The following is a 20,579-nucleotide window of genomic DNA, read 5'->3' as shown; positions in this document are numbered from 1 at the left end:
GGAGCCAACCCCGTCTTTGTGTGCTCACATTCCAAACTATGCTAACGAAACCAGTGTATGTCAGGTTGGAGGAGGCCCTTTTTGCTAAACCCCTGAGGAAGGTTCGTGGCAACAAGCTACAGGGGAGTGGGTTATTGCCTTTTTAGCCACCTCTGAGTTGTCTCTGACTCACGGGACCCCACTCACCGGGATACAACAGGTCTCCCAGCATCTCCTGATCAATGGCGGATTGGACCATCTTGACACATCAGGGTTTTGTTGGCTGATTTTCAGAAATAACTCATCAGGCCTCTCTTTTCCATTTGTATTAATGTTTAAGTTCTCCTGAAACCTGCTTGGGACTATAGCAACACACACGCCTGCAGTGACCAGGGGTGGTAACTAGGTGTGAGGTATATTGATAGAACCTAGATTTCCCAAATCTCACTGAAAAAGCCCACTCGATCACATTCATAGTGACCCTATAGGGCAGAGTAGAACTGCCCCCTTTGGGTTTCTGAGGCTACAACTCTGTATGAGAGTAGAAATATCCCTCATCTTTCTCCTGCTGGTGGTTTCAAACTGCTGACCATGTGGTTAGCAGCCCAACTCGTAACCGCTATGCCACCATGGGAAGGAAGAACCCTCCCACTGAACCACCACTCAGTCAGGCCTGGGCACCTGCCTGAGGAAGCAGCTGGTTGCCATGGTGTGGTTGTGAGGGCTGTGGCAACGAAATCTCAGGCCACGGATGCCATTGAAGAATATTTCAAATGCAAGAAATGAACTGATTCAAACAAACAAACAAACAAACAAACAAAATATGGGTTAGAATCAGGAAGCCAGCCTGTGTTGAAAAAGGGAGAAATATACATTTCCATACATTTGTATTTATATATGAAGACAGTCCTCTTCAGAACCCCATTAGGCATCACGAACAAGACTCCAACTCCCGTTGAGACCAGCTCCATGATCACCTCAGCCCAGTGTGCATTTACTATTTCACACGGACACATACTCAGCACACCACACAAAACAGAAGGTTTATTGATTTGTTTGCTCACTCTATAAAGGCTGTTTCCTTCCAAGAAGAGAGGAAGAGGGAGAGGAAATGTGTGTCCTGAGTCCACCTTCTGTGAATGAAGGTGAAATATGATGCGGCAGGGCCGCTGCTCCCTGAGGAGGCCCAGTCCCCACCACTGGCTGGAGACTCTCCCTTCCCCCACCGAAGGCCTCCTGCTGTCCTTTGAAAGGAGCCTTCGAGCTGAGCAGTGAAACGGAACTAAAGCACAGCCTTTCTTTTTGTGGAAGGCAAGTGCATGGAAGCAGGGAAGGAGTGCCCTGGTGGGGGAGCGGTTTGGAGAAAGGAAACTGGGAGAAAGCAGGATGGAGGAGGTAAAGACCCCCCACGGGGCTTGGTGGGAGCAGGAGAGGCATAAGAATGCGTGGCTGATGGAAAAAGCATCATTGAGGAAAGGGGGAAAAAAACCCAGCTCTCTTGAAGGAATCAGATTTTGCTGACAAAGGGGTGGGAATGGAGCCCATATCTGCTAGCTTTAGGACCGTCCTGCAGCCCGATTCCTGGACGGCTCAGTGGAGCAGGGAGGTCTTGTCCAAGAATGGCCAGACTCAAAGTCTTGAAGGTTGCTCCATAGGGCTCCTCAGGGCCTCATCCCTTCTCCTCCCGCCTTCCACTCAGACACTCTGGGAAGGCTTGGAGGTGACTCTGAGGCCAAATTAGAGAAGGCCAGAGCTGTTTCTCTGGAACATCTTTGGCCTTGTGCAATATGAATATCAATCCCTGTCTTCTCTAATTCCTCTATACTCATATTATTCCATGTTTGAATCCCCTGATTCTCCTGAAGTTGGCTTCCAGCACCTACAACTCCTGGCAAGTGGAGACAGCTCTTTACCTAGCACTCACGATCTACCTTTGAAGTTTTGAAATTAAAAAAAGAAATCGAGGGGAGGAAAATCAGTCTGCAAGCAGCAGAATAGTAGCAGGAAGTTTTGCTCTCTTATAATCTTCTTTAAGAGATGAGGTGGCTTTCAAGTTTCAGAAAAATTTCTTATGGGAGATTAATTTTAATGAGTAGCAGCTTTATCCAGGTACCTAGTCTCCCGTTGACTAAGAATCCTATTTGTACATCAGCAGTGGGTCTGTGAGGATGGAGAGATGAACTGGAATATGAGCTATCACAATGGACTTGAGAATGGCAATTGTGGCGATAATGCAGGGTCAGAAAGTGTGTACTTCTGTTGTTTATATGATCAACATGAATAATGGGAGAAGATCAATGGCATCTATCATCTGTCTAATCATAATTAACCTTCATGAATGAACTACTGCAGAAGAAAGGAGCCGAGGTCTGAAGGGCGAGTGTCTGGCCGGGGAGATGGGCTTACCTGAATCACCGCAGTATAGTTAGCGGGTGTGAAGACAGGGCTGTTGTCGTTCACATCAGAAATATCTATGTTGACAGTCGCAGTGGATGACATGGCAGGAATGCCGCTGTCCACGGCCTGGACAAGCAGAGAGTATCCAGACACCTGCCAAAGCACAAAGCACTGACAGTAAAGACACGTAGCATATATTCACACTCACAGCGACGTAGGCCCAGGAGTGTTTTTTAAAGAGCAACCATTTTTATTTTCATTCTTTACACCACAGAAGCTTCCCACTCATACTCATGATCTGTGGCTTTGATGCCAGGGAAGAGCTGGGTGGAGATGGGAAGAGAACTGCTGCCTTCCACGAGCTTACCCGTTCTCGGTCCAGTTTCTTCTTAACCTTCACAAGTCCCAAAACAGGATCTACAGCAAATTCGTTGTCTCGATCTCCATTCACAATGGAAAAGCGAATCTGCCCATTAGGCTGGCTGTCCGCATCCTCTGCTATTAGCTTCACGGAGAAGAAGCAAACAAAGAAAAGGCACAGCATAAGGGACCAGGCCTGCTTCCATGGGAAGAGCTCTGACTGTTAGGAGCTTGCCCTTGTGGGAGAAAGGATCACGTGTCTGAAGGAGGGCATCACCAGGCCTGACCCCACCATTTGGTTTCTAAGTTGATTTTTAACTGCTTGCAGTCTGATGTTTTGTAGGTCTGGCTTTCTGCAGGCTTTGCGCTAGGAAGGGCAACACATAGGGGTGCTACATGATTTCTTCTGAATGCAGAGAGCAATGACCACTATGTTGGAGTCAGGCAATCTCTCACCTAGCTGTTTCCATGTCAAGGAAGCCAAGAAAGTTACCCTTCCCTACACAGTAAACACACTGTCCTACTCTCTGCTGCTCCCCATTGGTCACACTGGGATCTATGTGCATGCAGAGAGCCTAGTAACGTCCGAGGACAGGAGAGGGTCCACATGCCCATGTCTGTTGTGTAAAGAATGTACTGTTGTCACAAAAGCCAAAAAGTTGAAACAACCCAAACATCCATCACCAGATGAACGGATTAAAGAAAATGTGGTCTATCTACACGCACATGGGAATATCATTCAGTGGGTGAGAGAATTGATATTCTGATCGCTGCTGTGGAATGGACGAACCTTGAAAGCATTAAGCAAAGTACATCAGATGCAAATGGAGGCCTAGCGTGTGACCCACTGGCATGAAATACCTCGAACAGGCAAACGCTTAGGGAAAGGTAGGTTTGTGGGTAGCGAGCGGGGCTGCGGGCGGAGGAAATAAAGACAGCGGTGACGGTCACACAGCAACGTGATGGATGTCTGTACATGGTACACTGAGAAAGGGCTAACGAGGTACATTTTCTGTTACAGATATGTACATTTTCCACAGTAGATACTTTTAAAAGAATATATTTCCATTTAATATAGGGCGGTGCTGCAGGAATCAGAGATGGAGGCGATGATGGATAAAAGAGACCTGCCCAGCAGGGGGTGGGGTGAAGACAGACTCATCACGTGCAAAACATAAGCTGTGGCCGAGAAGGACTGGAGTCCTCAGAAAACACAGTTTGTTCTTACGGGCATTAGGAACATGTCATTTTAGAAATGACAAGAAAAAGAAATCCCATTTGTAGCTATTCTGTTCTGTGTGTCTGTGTGTTGGTCATAGGGAGACTCTACACTATCCCTACCTACCCAATAACTTATCATCTAAGGTTATATGTAAATGGGTAGGAACCACCATCAAAAATGCATTACATGGTCTGTCTTTCGTTTTTAAAACAAACCAGAAACCACTGCAGGCAGAAGAGTGATTACCAGTCATCTACACCTTGACCTAGAGCAGTCTGCCTGGCCCTGTCTGATATGAAAACTGGAGAAGGAGCAGTGGGAACCCTTGTAGAGCTACTGGTGCCTGATTATAGTTCTTTGGGGCTAAAACTCACTGAAAGGGGGGGGGTGTGGAAAAAATGCAAGAGCGATGTTGCTTACTTTTCCACTGTATTAGGAGTCATTTACACCAGCCCTCAGGACCTCCCAGATGGGCACCTACCAAAATGACAGAGTCCCCGATCATGGCACCCTCACTGATGACTGCGCTGTAGATGTCCTGGCTGAACTTGGGAGGGTTGTCATTCACATCGGTGAGGTTGATGCTGACTGTGGCCACTGCGCTGAGGGCCGGGGTGCCCCCATCCTTGGCTTCCACCACCAGGTAGAACTTTTTGCATAATTCATAGTCCAGGACTTCTGAGACAGAAATCCCACCTTGGGAGAGAAAAAGGGAACATTCCGATTTACTTAGGGAAACACACTGGTCAGCAGTTCCATGATCTCGGTAATATGTATAACACCATCTGCAGCCCAGAAATTGAGGTATTCCGTAATCTGCTTACTTGACACCTGACTGAACCACCCCGGAGTCTGATGAATGCTGTCATTTAAAGCACAGCTATCCATCCACAGAGCACTGAGAAAATGATAAGTCTTCGCATGTTTCTGGACTTCTTTCAAGCAGTCAGAGAAAATCTGGCATGGTCCATTTTAATGCAACTCGGCCGTAGGGACAGGGACAAGCATCTCCAATATGCGTCTCTTGTTTCCTCAGGTCAAGACCAGGCAGAGGCTGAGCCCAGAGGCCAGGATGGGAATGGATGGCTGCACCTCCGGTCAGCTAGTACACACGCACTCTCAGACTGAGCTGCATAAAATTAATGGCTGCCATGCCTTGTCCAGAGATGATGCATCTGTCTGCAACCATATGGCAAAAGGAGAAAAATGATCTCAGAAATCGCAGGTTAGGGTGACACCATGGAAGGGGCAATACCTGGGAATCGAACAGCACAATGGCCAAATATTAAGTGTGGGCTCAGTGGAGTTGATTGCGCCTATATCAAGAGTTATTCAAATTAGGCAAGTTGGCTGCTGTGGCCCAGACCCTAGAGGCACTATGTCTGGTTCTGCACCACCCTCATGATTACATGAGGATCAGACTGTTACCAGCCACGGCTCTTTCAGAAGAGCTTATTTGCAGGAGTGGGTCTAGCAGGTCTTCCTTCTTCTTCCATTTTAATCTGGAACCTCTGCTGAAAGCTAGCCAGCACCATGGCAGCAGCCAGGCCTCACGGTGGTGGCTGCAGAAGAGATGCACTGATCAGGAGTGGGGCCCAGTGTCTCGCAGGGCAGGGAAGGGTTCTGCTACCCAGCACTGCCATCCAGTGGATCCTGACTCATAGCCACTCTAGAAGATAGAAGGGACATGCTCCTTAGTCTTTCAAAGGCTGAAAATCTTTATAGAAGCTGACTGCTTCATCCCACTCCCAGGGAGTGACTGGTGGGCTTCACCTGCCAACCTTCCAATTAGCAGTCCAACGCTTCACATACTGAGCCCTCTAAGAAGTCTCCTGCTGACCACCAATTCAGTAAGTAGAGCAAGTAAAAACAGTCAGCTAGGTGTTTCCCCAGGAGAGGCTTTGGAAGTGCGATGTTCCTTCAACCCTAACCCTTTCTATTGGGGTAAACCAGGACTGCACCCAGCAATGGGACACTGTTCTCCCTGAAGAAGAATTCTCAAAGATGTTTACCATTGTTTCCACCCCAAACAATCATCTGGACCAAGGTATCTTTTATCTTTGTCTTCCAGTTAGAGAATGCTAAGGCTAGCCAGACTTATTCTACACCACTGAGAAACAGTTTAACTTATACCAGCAGCCTCTTTCTCTCATAATTAAAATTTCTTAGTAATTACCCCCCTTAGTGCTTTATTTTGCATCCTTGGACATGAATCAACACCCAGTTTAAACAATACTTAGCCACTTTCCCTTGCTGTTCATCTATTAGGGCCATAACTAGGCAGGTTGAAGGTCATAATGGGAAAATCCCCATACATTTTCATTCAAAGTAATGACCTTCATAAACAGAGTTATGGCTGGGAGAGGTGCTAATGCCACTTCTCTACCAACATTGCCATCCTGGAACTATTGCTCTGATAATTGCAAGGAAGGCAGTTCAAACCCACCAGTCCCTCCACAGGACAAAGATGAGGCTGTCTAGTCCTGTAAAGATCTGCAGCCTTGGAAATCTTGTAAAGAGTTTCTGTGAGTTGGAGTTAGTCCTGCGGTAGCATGTGCCTACTCAGGGGTGGGACAGGACTGCACATGGTTCGCTTTTGCATCCCTGACAATACAACCATATTATATAGGGACCAGAGCATGGATTCTAGTGTCGTGAGATCTAAGTTCAAATCCTGGAACCCTCACTTACGGACAGAAGGCATTAGGAGAAATTAAACCTCTGTTCTTGGTATGGGAAATGTAAAAAATGTAAAATGATTTCATAGGAGGCTGACATGCATGCCAATGGTTATGCATTGGGCTGCTAACTGGCAAGTCAGCAGTTCGAAGCCACCAGGTGCTCCAAGGGAGAAAGATGAGGCTTTTTGCAGTTATAGTTTCAGAAACCCATAAGGGCAATTCTACCCGGTCCTAGAGGCTCACGGTGAGTCGGCATCACTACCTGGCAGGGAGTTTGGTTTTGTGGAATTAAGATAGGTTATTTGCACTCATTAAGTAGAATAAGTTTCCTCTACTTCCTTGCTCAACAAGTGCCTAATTCTTGAGTGATAAAAGGGACATAAGTTCAATGATTGGTCGGTGTGAGACTCACTTTTCTTACCTGTGAAATGGAAACTGCTCTGCCTAGTCACAGGTGAGTAAGTTAACAAGATGAGAATGCACACAAATGCATAGAAAAAATATTAGCACAAACATTATAAAAATATGAAGGTAAGTATGTTCATTCTTTAAAGAATATCCAAACTTGTTTCCTGAGTTACCATTGGTACTCCATATTGCCCTGCTTATTAATGACCAAGCAATGCAGACAAAGCCCAAGGGCTCCCCCTTTGCTCTCCTGGTTTCTTCCTAAGCACCTTTGCCCCAAGTGATGCACACACTGCCCAGGAGTTTTTACAGGGCCCGGTGACAGTGACAGTGCCAACGAATTAATAATTCTAGGTGGGTTTCCAGCCTGAGATGACCCGAAAGTCACCATCCAGATCCCTTATCAGTGGCAGGGAACCTGAGAAGAGGGTAGCCTAGGTGTGAACCGGGCAAGGGGAGCCCCCAAACACACAAGCAAATGATCCAGATTAAAGCAAACAAACCACAGCAAAGAGAGGAACCCACCAGCCCCCGTGTGAGGCAGGCAAATACTCCTTCATGGTAAGTCCCCCATTGCTGCTTCCTATGGTGAAATCATGCAGCCAGTCTGGGGGTCAGGAGTTTACCAAGTAAACAAAGGCACAGCCTTGTGGACCTCTGCTCCACCAGGACTGCTTTTGTGGGAAGGAGATCACCAGCTCTATCTTCAAAGGCATTTCTGTGTGGACTTGAACTTCCAAGCTGTTGGCGAGTAGCTGAGTGAGTTGACTCTTAGCACCACCTGCAGCCGACAGCTGGGAGCTGCACATTTCACATCCTCAGATGGAGCATGCCTTCTAGTGCCTGTATGGAGGCCCAGCTAAGATTTGCTCTACTGTGAGGGAGGGAAATGGGAGGATGAAGAAGAGCCTGCCCTGGAGGATGCAGTGAAGCCTGGAATTTGAGCTAGTTGCTATTTACTCACCTGTCTTTGGGTTGATTCTAAATTTCCCTTGTTCATTCCCAGACCGGATGAGATACGTGATCTCAGCATTTGTTCCAATGTCTTTGCTCGTGGCGAACACAGCAAGGACTTGCATGCCAAGGGAGGTGTCCTCGGGCACTGTGACCAGGTAGTCTCGCCTCTCAAACACAGGGGGGTTGTCATTAATGTCCAGAACAGTGATGGTGACAGTGGCCAGAGAGGACAGGGCCTGCCCGGGGCTCTGGTCACTGGCCCGCACGCTGATGTTGTAGGAAGACTGCAGCTCCCGGTCCAGTGGCTGCTCCAGGATGATGATGCCCGATGAGCTGTCCACCGAGAAGAATCCACCGGCTGAGTCAGCCAAGGAGTACACCACCTTCCTGTTGACACCTGCAGGAGACGCGAGAACATGAGCCTAAAGCCTGCGGCCCCGCCCTCTGCACTGGGGGTCACGACTTTGCCAACTTTGAAGACCCACGAAAGCAACATAGCAACTACAGAAATGGAGAGCTTTGAGACTTTAAACACATTTCTGTTTGTAAGAAATAAGCAACAACAAGAAAGGCGAGGAAACTGGAATATATTTGCAAAGGATCGAGTGAATGTAACAGGGCAGCCACGGTGGAAGACAGCAGGGCGGCTCCTCAAACACGTACCCATGGAGTTGCCATCCAAAATCAAGCCCCACCCGCTGTCAGCGAGTCCAGGCCCATGCGCAGGGACCCTGCAGGATAGCGGAGACCTCTGCCCTTGGGTTTCGGAGGCCTCTACCTCTTTACAGTAGTGGGCTGACTCAACCTTGTCCCATGGAGTGGCTGGGAGGTTAGCACGTGACATAGCAATTCAAGACAACTGATGACTTAAGTTTATTTAAAAAACAAAACAAAAGTTGTACATGCATTTACATAATGGCATTATTAATTCTAGGCAAAGGCTTCCAATTACTTAAGTTCCATCAACTGATGAAATTATGGTACAGCCAAATAATGGGTTGTTAACTGGCCACAAAAAGAAATGACGTACTGCGACATGCTACGACGTGGGTGAATCTTGAAAACACGTGAAAGTGAAAGCAATCAGAGACAAAAGGTCATATAGTATCCAATTTTATGTATATGACATGTGCAGAGACGGTAAAGTGGATGATTCCCGGGGGCTGGGGAAGGAGCTGGTAGGGACTGACTGCGTGGGGGGTGAGGTGGCTTCTTGGAATAACAAACGCATTCTGGAAATAAGCAGTGAACATGGTGTCTTCGATTTTGTGGACATACTAAAAACAATGAACTCTGCTTCAAAAGGGTGGATTTTATGGTGTGTACGTTCTACTTCGGTAAAACGAAAATTAAATAGTATGGTCGAAGGTTAAAAGTGCTGTGGAGAAAATAAAACCATAAAAATCGATGATCAGGAACACAGGCGGGGCGTAGAGGTGTCATCGTATTAAAGGAAGTGGCCAGAGAAGGCTTCCCTGGAGAGTGGACATTTGAGGACAGACACGAAGGGGGTGAGGGCATGCGCAGTGCAGACAGATAGGAAAAGAACATTCCAGGCAGAGGCACCAGCAAGGGCAGAAGTGATGAGTGAGAACATATCGGGTCAGTTGGAGGATCCCTGTTGGGGACAAAGAAGACTTGGTGGTGATGTTGGGTAAGCTTTGGGACTGCTACCCTCAAGCTCAGAGGTGTAAACCCACCAGTTGCTCCGAGGAAGAAAGAGGAAGATAAGCAGCCTCAGATCCCTTACAGAAGGTTGCTCTGCGTCACAATGGACTTGATGATGGCAGGTGGGGTACTATGTGCTTTGAAGAGGGGCGGCCCGTAATCTGGCTTAGATTTTAACAATCTCAGTTGGATTGCTGGTGGTGAACAGATCACAGGACCAAGAGAGCAAGCAGGAGACCCGTTCATATTACTGCACGTGTCAGTAGTAACTGGGGCAAAGGACCGTGATGGCCTGAACAGGGTGGCCTTGGCAGAAACGGAGGTGACTAAAAGTAGCCAGGTTCCAGATCTCGTCTGATCATGGAGGAGGTGAATGTGATGAATGCCCAGCTGTGTTCTGAATGGAGTGCTGGTAAAAAGTGATTGGGTCTGGTGTTCTTTGAAGCGGAGATGGGGAGAAGTGTTGGTGTCCTGGATGTGTTTGGAACACACATGTAATATACAAGGACCAGGTTCTAAATATATTCTGAAGTTGGAGACTATGAACAAGAAATGCTTTCTGACTATGGGGCATGGTAGGAGGTGGGGGTAAAAGGGATTCCTGGGTGCCTCCCATTCTTTGGCCTGAGTAAGTAGGACTTATCATTAACTAAGAGAGAAAGAAGGCTGAAGGAGGCGTAGATTTGAGATAAAATATGTGGAGTCATTTTGGATAGATTCAGTTTGAAATTTTTATTGGCAGGGCAGTAAGTTATTTGATTTGGTGCTTCTAAGACATAGCCCTTGTAATTCCAACCAAATGATGGGATGAGACCAAGCAAATAAGGTCAATGAGATTCTACTAAGGAGATTGGTCAGTTTTGCCACCCCACAAAGTTTAAACCAAGTCAAGCAGGAATGGGGGAATCTCATGGCCACGTAAAGAAAAAAGAACCAGAAGTGGAGCTTGTCCTTTGGACCCCGGGATCCGTACACTGAGCCTTCTTGATCCAAGAGACAATGAGTTGCGATACCAGGGAAGTGGTGACAGTGGGGAGTGGCAGTAGCAGGACCAAGAGCCAGAGCGAGAGCAAGAGAGGGAGAGAGAGAGAGAGGCCCAGGCTTCTCAGCCCATCCAGCTCAACAGGAAGCGTGGAGAGCCAATGACACCCTTGGCAGGCTCCATCTAGGAGGTGAGGGGATCCAAATACACAGGGAGACCCAGCTCTAGGACTTCAAGAAATTCACACAGACACCAAAAATCCATTTTATCTTCTTATACGTTAGAACTGCCATATGCCAGCCAGCACATCCTCGCCGGTTACCACCAAATTATTGACTAGGGGTTGGATTGACTTCTGCCTCTAAACTATCTAAGGATATCTAAAGATATCCTGTCTTTACTAGGATCTTAGCACTTCAGAAGGCCTTATCAACCCCAACTGAGCCTTTGGAATTCAGATTTATATTAAAAAAAAAAAGCAGTTATGTGACAGCTTCCTAGTGGAAAAAGTCCTATTTGGAGTCGAAATGCGGTTCATGTAGCGAGTCACTCAACAGGCGTCTTTAGCCACGGCAATCACTTGGAAGAGTATTTTGTGAAACATGGAACCCCAGGCTGTAACCCCTTTCGACGATAAGGTCCTGGCAGGTGCTTTTTCTATCATAACACCTCACCGTGGGGACAAACATTTGGCAGTAATAAGAGTTAAACATTTTACTCCCCTAACGTACAATTTCCCTCAAGCCAAAATTCCCAGCAAACCAATAAAATAATACATCTAGAGGGGACGACAGAGATTGCATCACGTGGCTTTAACCAAAAGGTCAGCCCTGAGAGCTGGTTCTTGGTTCCGTTCCAGGGAGTCCATTTTTTCCAAAGTTTCATCATTTACTTTTATTTTGCTTTCAAAATCACTACCTGTGCTCTATAAACATCCACCCCTAGTTTTAGTCACCCTGGGACTGGAAACGAGCAGTTTGTCCTTTTCTCTTGCTGTCCCTTGACATCAGGTCCCAGAGGAGAGGGGCTGGGGGCTGCTTCCTGGCTATTTTTTAGAGTGGCGGCAAAATTCAATTCTTTAACTCAAGTTTCTGGGCTCAACACACAGCAGAGTGAGTTGCAAAGGCAATTCAATCAAGCACACTCCTCAAAACAGTGGTTCGGCCTGGGTGTCAGAACTGGTTGTGTGCCCCAGAGGCTGCCGTGATGGTCTTGGGGCACCTCTCAAAGTCACAAACATATCTTCATGGAAACACATGAGTATGGCATGCAGGTTTTCAAATCACACACACACACGCACGCACACACACACACACACACACACACACACACACACACACTGGATTTGAATTCCATCTGGGTTCACACGGAACGCTGTGCATACCAGCAAGCACACCAGGGAGGAAATTCATGCCGTCTTTCATCTCGGCATCCTCTGGCGGCTATGACCCATTCCACTGATGGAGAACCGGGATGCCATCGGGCTTGCCTGGTGACTTGAACACTTTTAGGTAGAGCACGTGGTCCAGCAAGCAAACAGGGTCCGTTTTTGCCCCAGTTCTTTGCTGCACCCTCTCAAGAAATGCAGGAGATGTGTCTGTGGAAGCCCTCCCTCCTAAGCCCAGAAGATCGTTTAGCAGAAGAAGGCAGTACTGACTGACTGACTCATGCTCTCAAAGCTTCCTCGGTGCTACAACTGGCTGAGCTTGGAGAGGGGTTTGCACCCCACCCTGCTCTGTAACAGCAAAGCCTGCAGGGAAGGTGCCTATAAACACCGCCTGTTTTTCCTTCGCTGGGACAGATAGCCAAAATCTAATTAAACATATCACCCTTATTCCCTGCCTGCAGCGTGGTTTGTAGCGTTCTTCCCCAGCCCTTTTCAGAGGCATGCAACTGAGCTCCCCGAAGCTGGGCAGGCTGGGCCACGGCCGGCTGTGTTTACAAGGCTGGCATGAATCAGCCACACAAAGAGCACGGCTCCCCTCCAGGCAGATTCCGCTCATTTACGATCTGGTGGGACAGGATCTCTCTGCTTGATCTCAGCAGAGACCATGGCCTCCCTCACACAGGGCTGACCCAGACTCCAAGCCCACCCTCCCTTCACTTCTCCCCTGAGAGCATCTTGGGCATCCACACCAAGAGCAACCCGGAGAGTTGCGGTTCCCTTGTTCTTCCTGGTACCACTCAGACTCCGGGGATGCAAGATCAGAAGAGAGGGGTGGGTGCTGTCATCATGAAAGGAATGCTAGTCATGTCACTAAAGAGGACGCTTCCTAGCCAAGGGTGCTTGATAAATGCACCATCCCTGTGTTATGCACCAGGCAGAAATGGTGAGCCCAGGTTGAGGACCCGCTTGCTAATTGATCTAATGCTCTCACTGCAAGCCAGGATGGATTATATTAAGGTACAGCATGAATCCATCATTTTGTGCCTGTAGTTTTCAGTATGTAATTCTCTTCTCCAAGCTGGGCCTACTTTAATGAGGATGGAGGGGTAAAGCTCCCTAAAATACAGAAAGCCAGGCTACCCAGAGGAGTGTGGCTTTCTTTGCTGGGGAAGCTTCTGCACATTAACTGCTGCGAATGGAGCAGGAAGGCCTCAGAGGACTATAACCAAGTAAGAAGAGAATGCTTAAAATCAGTACTTGCTCAAAGGAAGTACTAGGTAGTGGCATTTGGTGGAAAGGGGTTGGAGGAAAGAAGTAGCACATAAACTTGGAGCTGTTTTCCAAGGGCATATAGATTTTCTCCATTGAAGTTAGGTTCCTCTCTAGAGTCCTGGTGGTACAATGGTTAAGAGCGCCAACTGAATGGCCAATGTTCAAACCCAGCAGCTAGTTTTCAGAAGAAATTAAAAAAAAATCCTCACTCGCATCATCAATACCAACTGTAACTATTTATGAGAATAGAAACTCTTCCGTCTTTCTCCTAAAGATCAGCTGGTGGCTCCGAACTGCTGACCTTGTAGCTAGCAGCCCAATCAGTAACCACAAAGCCACCAGGGTTCCTCTTGCGGGGGAGAGCCCATGGCAATCTGCTCCCATGGACACTGGGCATTGGAGTCCACTCGCTGGCACACGACAACAACAGGCTCCTCTCAGTGTAGCCAAATGGAGAAACTAAGTTTGGGGATGTATGGCTACAGAAAGTGGAAGTACTAAAATGAGGGGCCTCTGGCCCAGTCCCCAGAATACAGGGAATCTCATCTTTAAAAAAATTCTAATTGGAAAATACTTCGCATATCATACAATTGAACTATTCAGTTGGATTCAGAAGCATTGTGCCGTCATCACGACAATCATTGCGAATGTTTTCCTTCTCAAGCTCATTGTCATTAGCTCCCTCTTTACCCTCGAGCCTCCCCAAGGTAACTATGAATCCAGTTACAGTCTCTGTACAGTTACTTCTCCTGAGTTTCCTGTACAGAAAATCGTACAAAACACAAACAGGAAGCAAACAAGCAAACAAACAAACCCCAACAACAATGACTCGACAAAGTAGAAGAACCTCAATAACAAACAAACAAACCCAAAAAGCAGAAAGCATTTAAAACTAAGACGTTGAAATGGGTCAAAAGGGAGAGCGAATGCTAAGGCGTTACATGTTAACCTAACTACGTCTGCCATGTCCAGCTTACGATGCTCTCTGTCCAGCTCACAAGTGACTGGACACTATTCACACAAACCACGGCAGTTGGTGTGGGCACGACTTTCAACAACACTCAGTCACAGAGCGGAGCCATGTCGACTAGACTACTAGATGGCATAAGAAGGCAAGGATAGCATTAACATAGTAAACGCATGGCAGTCCTAGGCCACCAGGCATTGGGCACCATCAAAGCAAGACATCAAATCAAAGTTGGATGGCCACCATTGCCATCACCTTGGGATGGTCGGCATCTGCTGCTTCTCAGACAAGGGAGGGTCTTGCAGCTGTAAGTCAAAGGCAGCTGCTCAGTTCTTTAAATCTACTTCAGTTGAGTCTGAAGTGAAGCTTAGTGGGGCTTCCACATCAAATCTTTCTCGTGCGGCCTATGAAGGATGTTGTACAACTTGAAAGGCCAACGTCTAAAGTCCCAGCAGTCTATAGGGCATGGGCTCGGCCATCAAGGGCTGGATTGAAACTAGGTCAGAAGTGTCCAATTAGGAACACAGTACTGGGCATATTCCCCTGGGGTTCTATACAGGCATTGTTTAGCTTCTTTTTTCCATCTTGATGCTAATAACGCATGTCTATACCAGCTTTATTAAGGACCAGGAGACTTCATCAGGTGGCACAGTGGTTATGCACTGGACTGCTAACCTTGAAGTCAGAAGTTCAAATTCCCCAGCTGCTCTGTGGAAGAAAGAGGAGGGTTTCTGCCCAGTGGGGTCACCGTGAGTCAGAACTGACGTGATGGCAGTGTGACTGCCTTAAGGCCTAATTTATAGCTAATATTAAGAACACCTTTTAAGTGATGGAATCATGAATACACTATACCCCCAATGTAACCTTGCCCCCAACCCCAAGATATAGAACAATTCCACCACGCCTTCATGTTCCCGTGTATTCTTTGGCAGTTAGTCCCCAGGGAACTGGATAACTTGTTTCAAACCAACACTTTCACCTACATTTATTTCTCAGTGCTTGAAATCCAAAAGTATATTTAGATTTTACAGGCTTTATGACCCTGACTTGGTGATTAAAGCACGCTCTTATTTAAGCTCCAAGTATTATCCTTTAAAGGAAAATTGCGCACAATACTTTGGTTATTGAAAATGTCATGTGTATGATTATTGTCATTTGATGCCTTCACGGTGTTGTGCAATCCCTACCGCTGCCTAGTTCTAAAACACTTCCATCGCCTCAAAAGAAAACCCCTCACTCTTTCTTCTGCAGCCTCTGGCAGCTACCAGTCTGTAGTGTGCACTATGGTTTACCTCTTCTGTCCCGCTCGATAAACAGACTTGTACAATGTGCGACCTTTTATGCCTGGTTTTGTTCATCGAGCATAATGCTTCATCCACAGTAAAGTGTGTGCTGGCGCTTTATTCCGTCTCATGACTGAGCAATGTTCCATTAGGAGCCCGGCTGGTGCAACAGTTAACATCTATCTTGGCTTCTGGTTCGCAGTTTAGACTCACCCAATCCTCCTTTGGCGACAGACTGGTTGATCTACTCTCATATAGATTATAGCCCAGAGAACCTAATGGGGCAGTTCTACTCTATGACATTGTGTTAGTCTGGGTAGACTAGAGAAACACATTCATAAACATGCATATGTGTATAGGAAAGAGCTTTATATACAAGAGCAGTTGAATATTGAGAAAACATCCCAGCCCAGTCCAGATCAAGTCCTTCAGTCCGATATTAGTCCATATGTCCGACACCAATCTATAAAGTCCTCTTCAGACTCATGAAACACATGCAATGATGTCAAATGCAGGAATATCACAGGCCAGTGGGTGCAAAGTCTTGTGGATCCAGAGGTGGTAGAAGCATCTCCAAGCTGGTAGGGGTTTCCACGTGGCTCCTCCAGTTTCCAGGGCATGGGGTCTATCAGCATAGTGTCATGTATCTTGTCAATAGAGCATTTCTCAGGGAGTGAGAAGAGAGTCACTCCCGCCTCCAAGAAGGAAATCCAGGAATTCCCAGAATCCTCAGGGAAGGCCATGCCTACACAGAGGCCTCATTGGCAGACTAGACTCGATTGACAGTATAGACTCTATCCCTTCATTCCTAATTCTCTCAAGTCCCAAATTGACACCCAATTATGTAACTACCACAGATACGGAGTCATTGTGGACTGGAACAGACTCAAAGGTACCTACCGACAACAATATTCCATTGTAAAGAGACCGCATTGCGTGTATCCCTTCCTCCCTTGGTGGACTTTGGGGTTGTCTCCAACTTTGGGCTCCTGAGAATTTTTGAGTGGTATTACTTTTGAGATATGGAACGTTTCTTGTTCTCCACGCAGGAGACACCAGTCATGCCTCTTCCATTTACAGAGGATTTGCTTTGTATCACCTGTTAGTTTAAAGACCACTCCAGACCCTGAGTTGAGGGAAAGTAGAGTCCCAAAGACACCACCCCTACATAGAGGGCCTTGGCACCTTGCTGAGAACCACTTGAACTTGATAATTTCGAGTTCCCAGAGCATCTTCCCCCACCTTCCCTTGCCAACCTGAATTCAATGCCCCTGCTGAACTATCTCCTGAATGGCGCATGCTAGGTCTCTCATCCAGCTGAAGATTCCGTCTTCTCGTAGCTAGACTGCTCCGAGGGATTCCAACCCGCAAACTGCCTCGGCATCGATCCCCTCCTTTGCCTTTAACCAGAGTCCAGAGCCCCCCACTGGGGGTCGCGTCCCAAAGTCATTGTCTACAACAACAGCCACCGACATCCCATGGCTACAAAATGAAGTGAAAATGTTGAGAATGAGACTCTAGTTCCTTTGTCACCTTGTCCCAACTTCTCCTCCCAGCTTCATCACATACTGACTGCTTGTCAAGTCCATCAGGCCTGAAGCTCCTGGGTCCAAGCACTCCTCTTTGTCCACGCTTTCCCTCCCACTGGGAAAGTTCTCCTCCCCCTCCTTCCTTTGTCAAAGCCCTCTGTATGCTACGCAGTGTCTTCTCTAGGGAAAGCGCTCTCAATTTCTTGAACTGCTCCCTCGTAGGCGCTCCCATATTAGTGTCGTGTTCCTATTTCTCCTTGATTGTGGACTGTGGCAATAGTTTTTTCTCACTAGATCAGAGGTTCCCAAACATATTTGGCCTACTACTCTCTTTAAAAAAAAAATCCAGAAGAAATAAAGAAAGAGAGAAAGAAAAGTACTCAGAGCTCCCCCTGGCAATTAGAAGCTTCTGTGCCATCGCTCATAATCCAGAGCAAAGAGTGTACGTATCTGTTTTCACAGCACCGCCTGGACTAGTTCAGCACCCTTCAGGGGTCAGTATCCCCCGTGTTAGCAAGCACTGCACTAGATTAATGTGCCTTTTAGGCTGAGGAGCTGTGTCGTATGCCTTTTGGCACCTTGGTATTAAGCACAGAACCTAGCCCCATGACAGAGGGAAAGTGATGCTGAACTGAAGAAGCAGTGGCCAGGGCACCCAAATCAGGGTGCAGCCTTGCCGAGGCAACACTGTGGGTGGTGGGTGGCTTGGAATGTGCTCATTGCAACTGCACGCCTCAAAGGAACCAAGGAACCTCGAGAGTGCTCAGTGAACAAATCAGGGATATTTGATATTTCAAAATGTATATAAAGGACTCACTCATCAAGCCAAATAGTGGGTTCTAACTCATAGCTCCCCTACAGGACAGAGTAGAATGGTTCCATAGGGTTTCTGAGTCTGTAAATCTTTACATAAGCCAACAGGCTCATCTTTGTCTGGAAGATCGGTTGGTGGGTTTGAACCACTGACTTTCGGGTAGTGGTTGTTCCTAGGTGCCAACTCATAGTGACCCATGTGCAATAGAGTGAAACGCCGCCCGGCCCTGCAGTGGTCTCTTCCTTAGAGCCAATGGTGCAGCCACTGTGCCAATCCATCTTCTCAAGGGGTTCCTCTCTTTCACTCCTCCTACTTTACCCATCAGGTAAGCAGCTGCGATTTCCTGCGTTCTACTTGAGAACACAAGCGATTGCCCATTTATACTGGTACCAATCAGACACGGGAAAAAGAATTCTTAACATCCATTTTTGAGCACCATTAAAATTTCAGATTATTTCCCAGACCAGTTTCATTCTTAATATGCACACCATTTAAAATAATTTTAGAAAAAGAGACTTACCCGTGGCATAAGGATTTTATTTTCTGGGTATTTCTAGTCCTTGTTTTAGCTTTTACCCAGAAAGAGACGAACTTTACTTGGAAACACACTTTTGTCAAAGGCCTGAATATAAAGTTATTTCAATAGAGAGAGTTTTTGAAACTATTTTTCTTTTCTACACTTAACATTAAGCAGTGGTAGGAAATGGCTAGCTTGTATGTTTTTCTCATCTTCTGTGGGAGGCAAATAAGCTCCCATTCCAGGGAAACAGCTGGAGCTGGCCGCTCCGCTCTGCCCCCCTCTTTCAAATATGCCTTCAGATGATATGAAAGAAGACAGAAAGTTGTCACGAGGAAGTCCAAGGAATTAGCAATTACTTCTTGAGTTACCAATTGCTTTTAAATAGATTCTAATTACATCTTTAAAAAATGTCCTTTAAAAGTTTTTCCTTGGGTGATGACTAACAGCGGCACATTCCCATGGGCAGAAAATACTGCCTGGAGCCGGAGCGCCTGAGCTTTTGGAAGTCAACGAAAAGACAGACTGGAGCCGCAGGTAGAGGGTCCCTGATGCCACTGCCAGCCTCCTGCAGATTTGCCCCGTGGGCGGGCGGGCAGCAGTCAGGCTGGGCATCATTTGCAGAGTCCTGCAGCAAACACAGGAGCCTCTGGTGGCACCGAAGTGAGCATGCTCAAGTGTTAACCGAAAGGTGGAGTCTACCGAGAGGTGCTTCGGCAGAAAGGCCTGCTGACTGACTTCAGCAAAACAAACCTGCTACTGACCACCCTGTGGGCGACGGCTCTAGCCTGACACACACGGTCACCAGGAACTGGCGTGGATGGCAACTGGTTGTTTAGTGCAAGAGGAGGATGCAGGGCCCCTCATTTGAAAATGATTAAGAAGTCCAAGACAGGCACTGCAGGGCATGAAACCAAGCATGGGGCTCTTCAAGGATGGGGCCCTGTGTGACAGACTGTGTGCCCCTGGGATCTGCTCTCGGGCGAGTCCTACTGCTTTCCGGGTTGCCTAGAAGGCTGCAGCCCCTCAGGGTTATTACACCCTCTGCTGGCATCTTTACGGGGCATCCCCGCTTCACTCGACCCTGTGCTATGGATGGGTAATGAGGGGCAAGTCAATTCATTCATCCAGTAATTACTCAAAACCCCATCATTATGGCTACGTGGAGTTTCTAAGCTGGTTAGCCACCTAACAATGACATTCAACACATCTCCTATGTGAGTCACTATATGTTATCATTGGATTCATTCATTCATTCCAATACATTCTTATGGAATGGCCGCCATATGGTGGGCCCTGGAGGGGGTGGAGGTACCAAGACCAGTGCTGAGATGCCGCAGCCCCTTGACCCTCATTAGACTCTGTTTCTCAGGAGACAAACAGCATAGAGGTCATTGCTGGAGAAGGGCGGTCCTCGGAAGCTTCTCAGAGAAGCAAGCAACTGACTTGCGTCATGAAGGAAGAGATCTTTGCAGGAACGGATCGCCTGACCTTTCTCCTGAGTGGTTGGTGGGTTTCCACCACAGGAGGTTAGCAGCCCAGAGCTTAACCCACTGCACCACCAAGGCTCTTTTGGAGGAGAGATACAAACCAGACTCCTCATTCACTGGCCCGGCGTCATTCTGCCTCTGAGACCCAGCATGACACGGTAGAGCTGCCGCTGTGGGTTTCAGAAACTGTAACGCTTTGTGGGAGTAGAAAGCCTGGTTTATGGGAGTCACGCTGGTAATGCTTTATTGGAGTAGAAAGCCCGGTTTTTCTCTCATAGAACAGCTGATGGTTTTAAACTGCTGATCTTGCCGTTGGAAGCCCAATGCTAACTTTGAGCTTTTAAGTGGGGAAGATGGTTAGGTGAGGGGCCAAACAACTGAGAGGTTCGTGGTTCAAACCCACTCTGAGGTGCCTCCAGGGCAGGCACAGTGATCAGCTTCTGAAAGCTCACAGGCCTGGAGAACCTGGTGGGCAGCTCTCCTGGGCATGCACAGGGCTGCCATGGGATAGATGGATGCCACAGCCAACAGCAGCCAAATGGAAACCTGTCAGAAAGGGCACTGCAGGTGAGGTGTATGCGTGTGCCGTGAAGGCTGTCGCAAGTGCCAGCCGCTGCACTCAGAAAACGGTGACGGGCTCAGTATTGCTAAATCAGAAGTTCAGGA

At 47.5% G+C, this 20,579-nt stretch overlaps 1 protein-coding gene across 1 annotated transcript in view; it reads right to left on the bottom strand.

Annotated features, from left to right (window-relative positions):
- Nucleotides 1-20,579, bottom strand: part of FAT3 (FAT atypical cadherin 3) — a 745,323-nt gene that overhangs the window by 64,694 nt on the left and 660,050 nt on the right. The window contains exons 14-17 of the mRNA XM_075546447.1: nucleotides 8,012-8,401; nucleotides 4,440-4,654; nucleotides 2,744-2,881; nucleotides 2,386-2,529 (exon numbers count right to left, since the gene is read on the bottom strand). Of these exons, the coding sequence (XP_075402562.1) occupies nucleotides 2,386-2,529; nucleotides 2,744-2,881; nucleotides 4,440-4,654; nucleotides 8,012-8,401 (887 nt within the window). The remainder of the gene's footprint in view (nucleotides 1-2,385; nucleotides 2,530-2,743; nucleotides 2,882-4,439; nucleotides 4,655-8,011; nucleotides 8,402-20,579) is intronic.

This window comes from Tenrec ecaudatus, chromosome 4, assembly GCF_050624435.1.
Source record: "Tenrec ecaudatus isolate mTenEca1 chromosome 4, mTenEca1.hap1, whole genome shotgun sequence".
Taxonomy (NCBI): Eukaryota; Metazoa; Chordata; class Mammalia; order Afrosoricida; family Tenrecidae; genus Tenrec; species Tenrec ecaudatus.
This window is presented reverse-complemented; position numbering and strand designations above follow the sequence as displayed.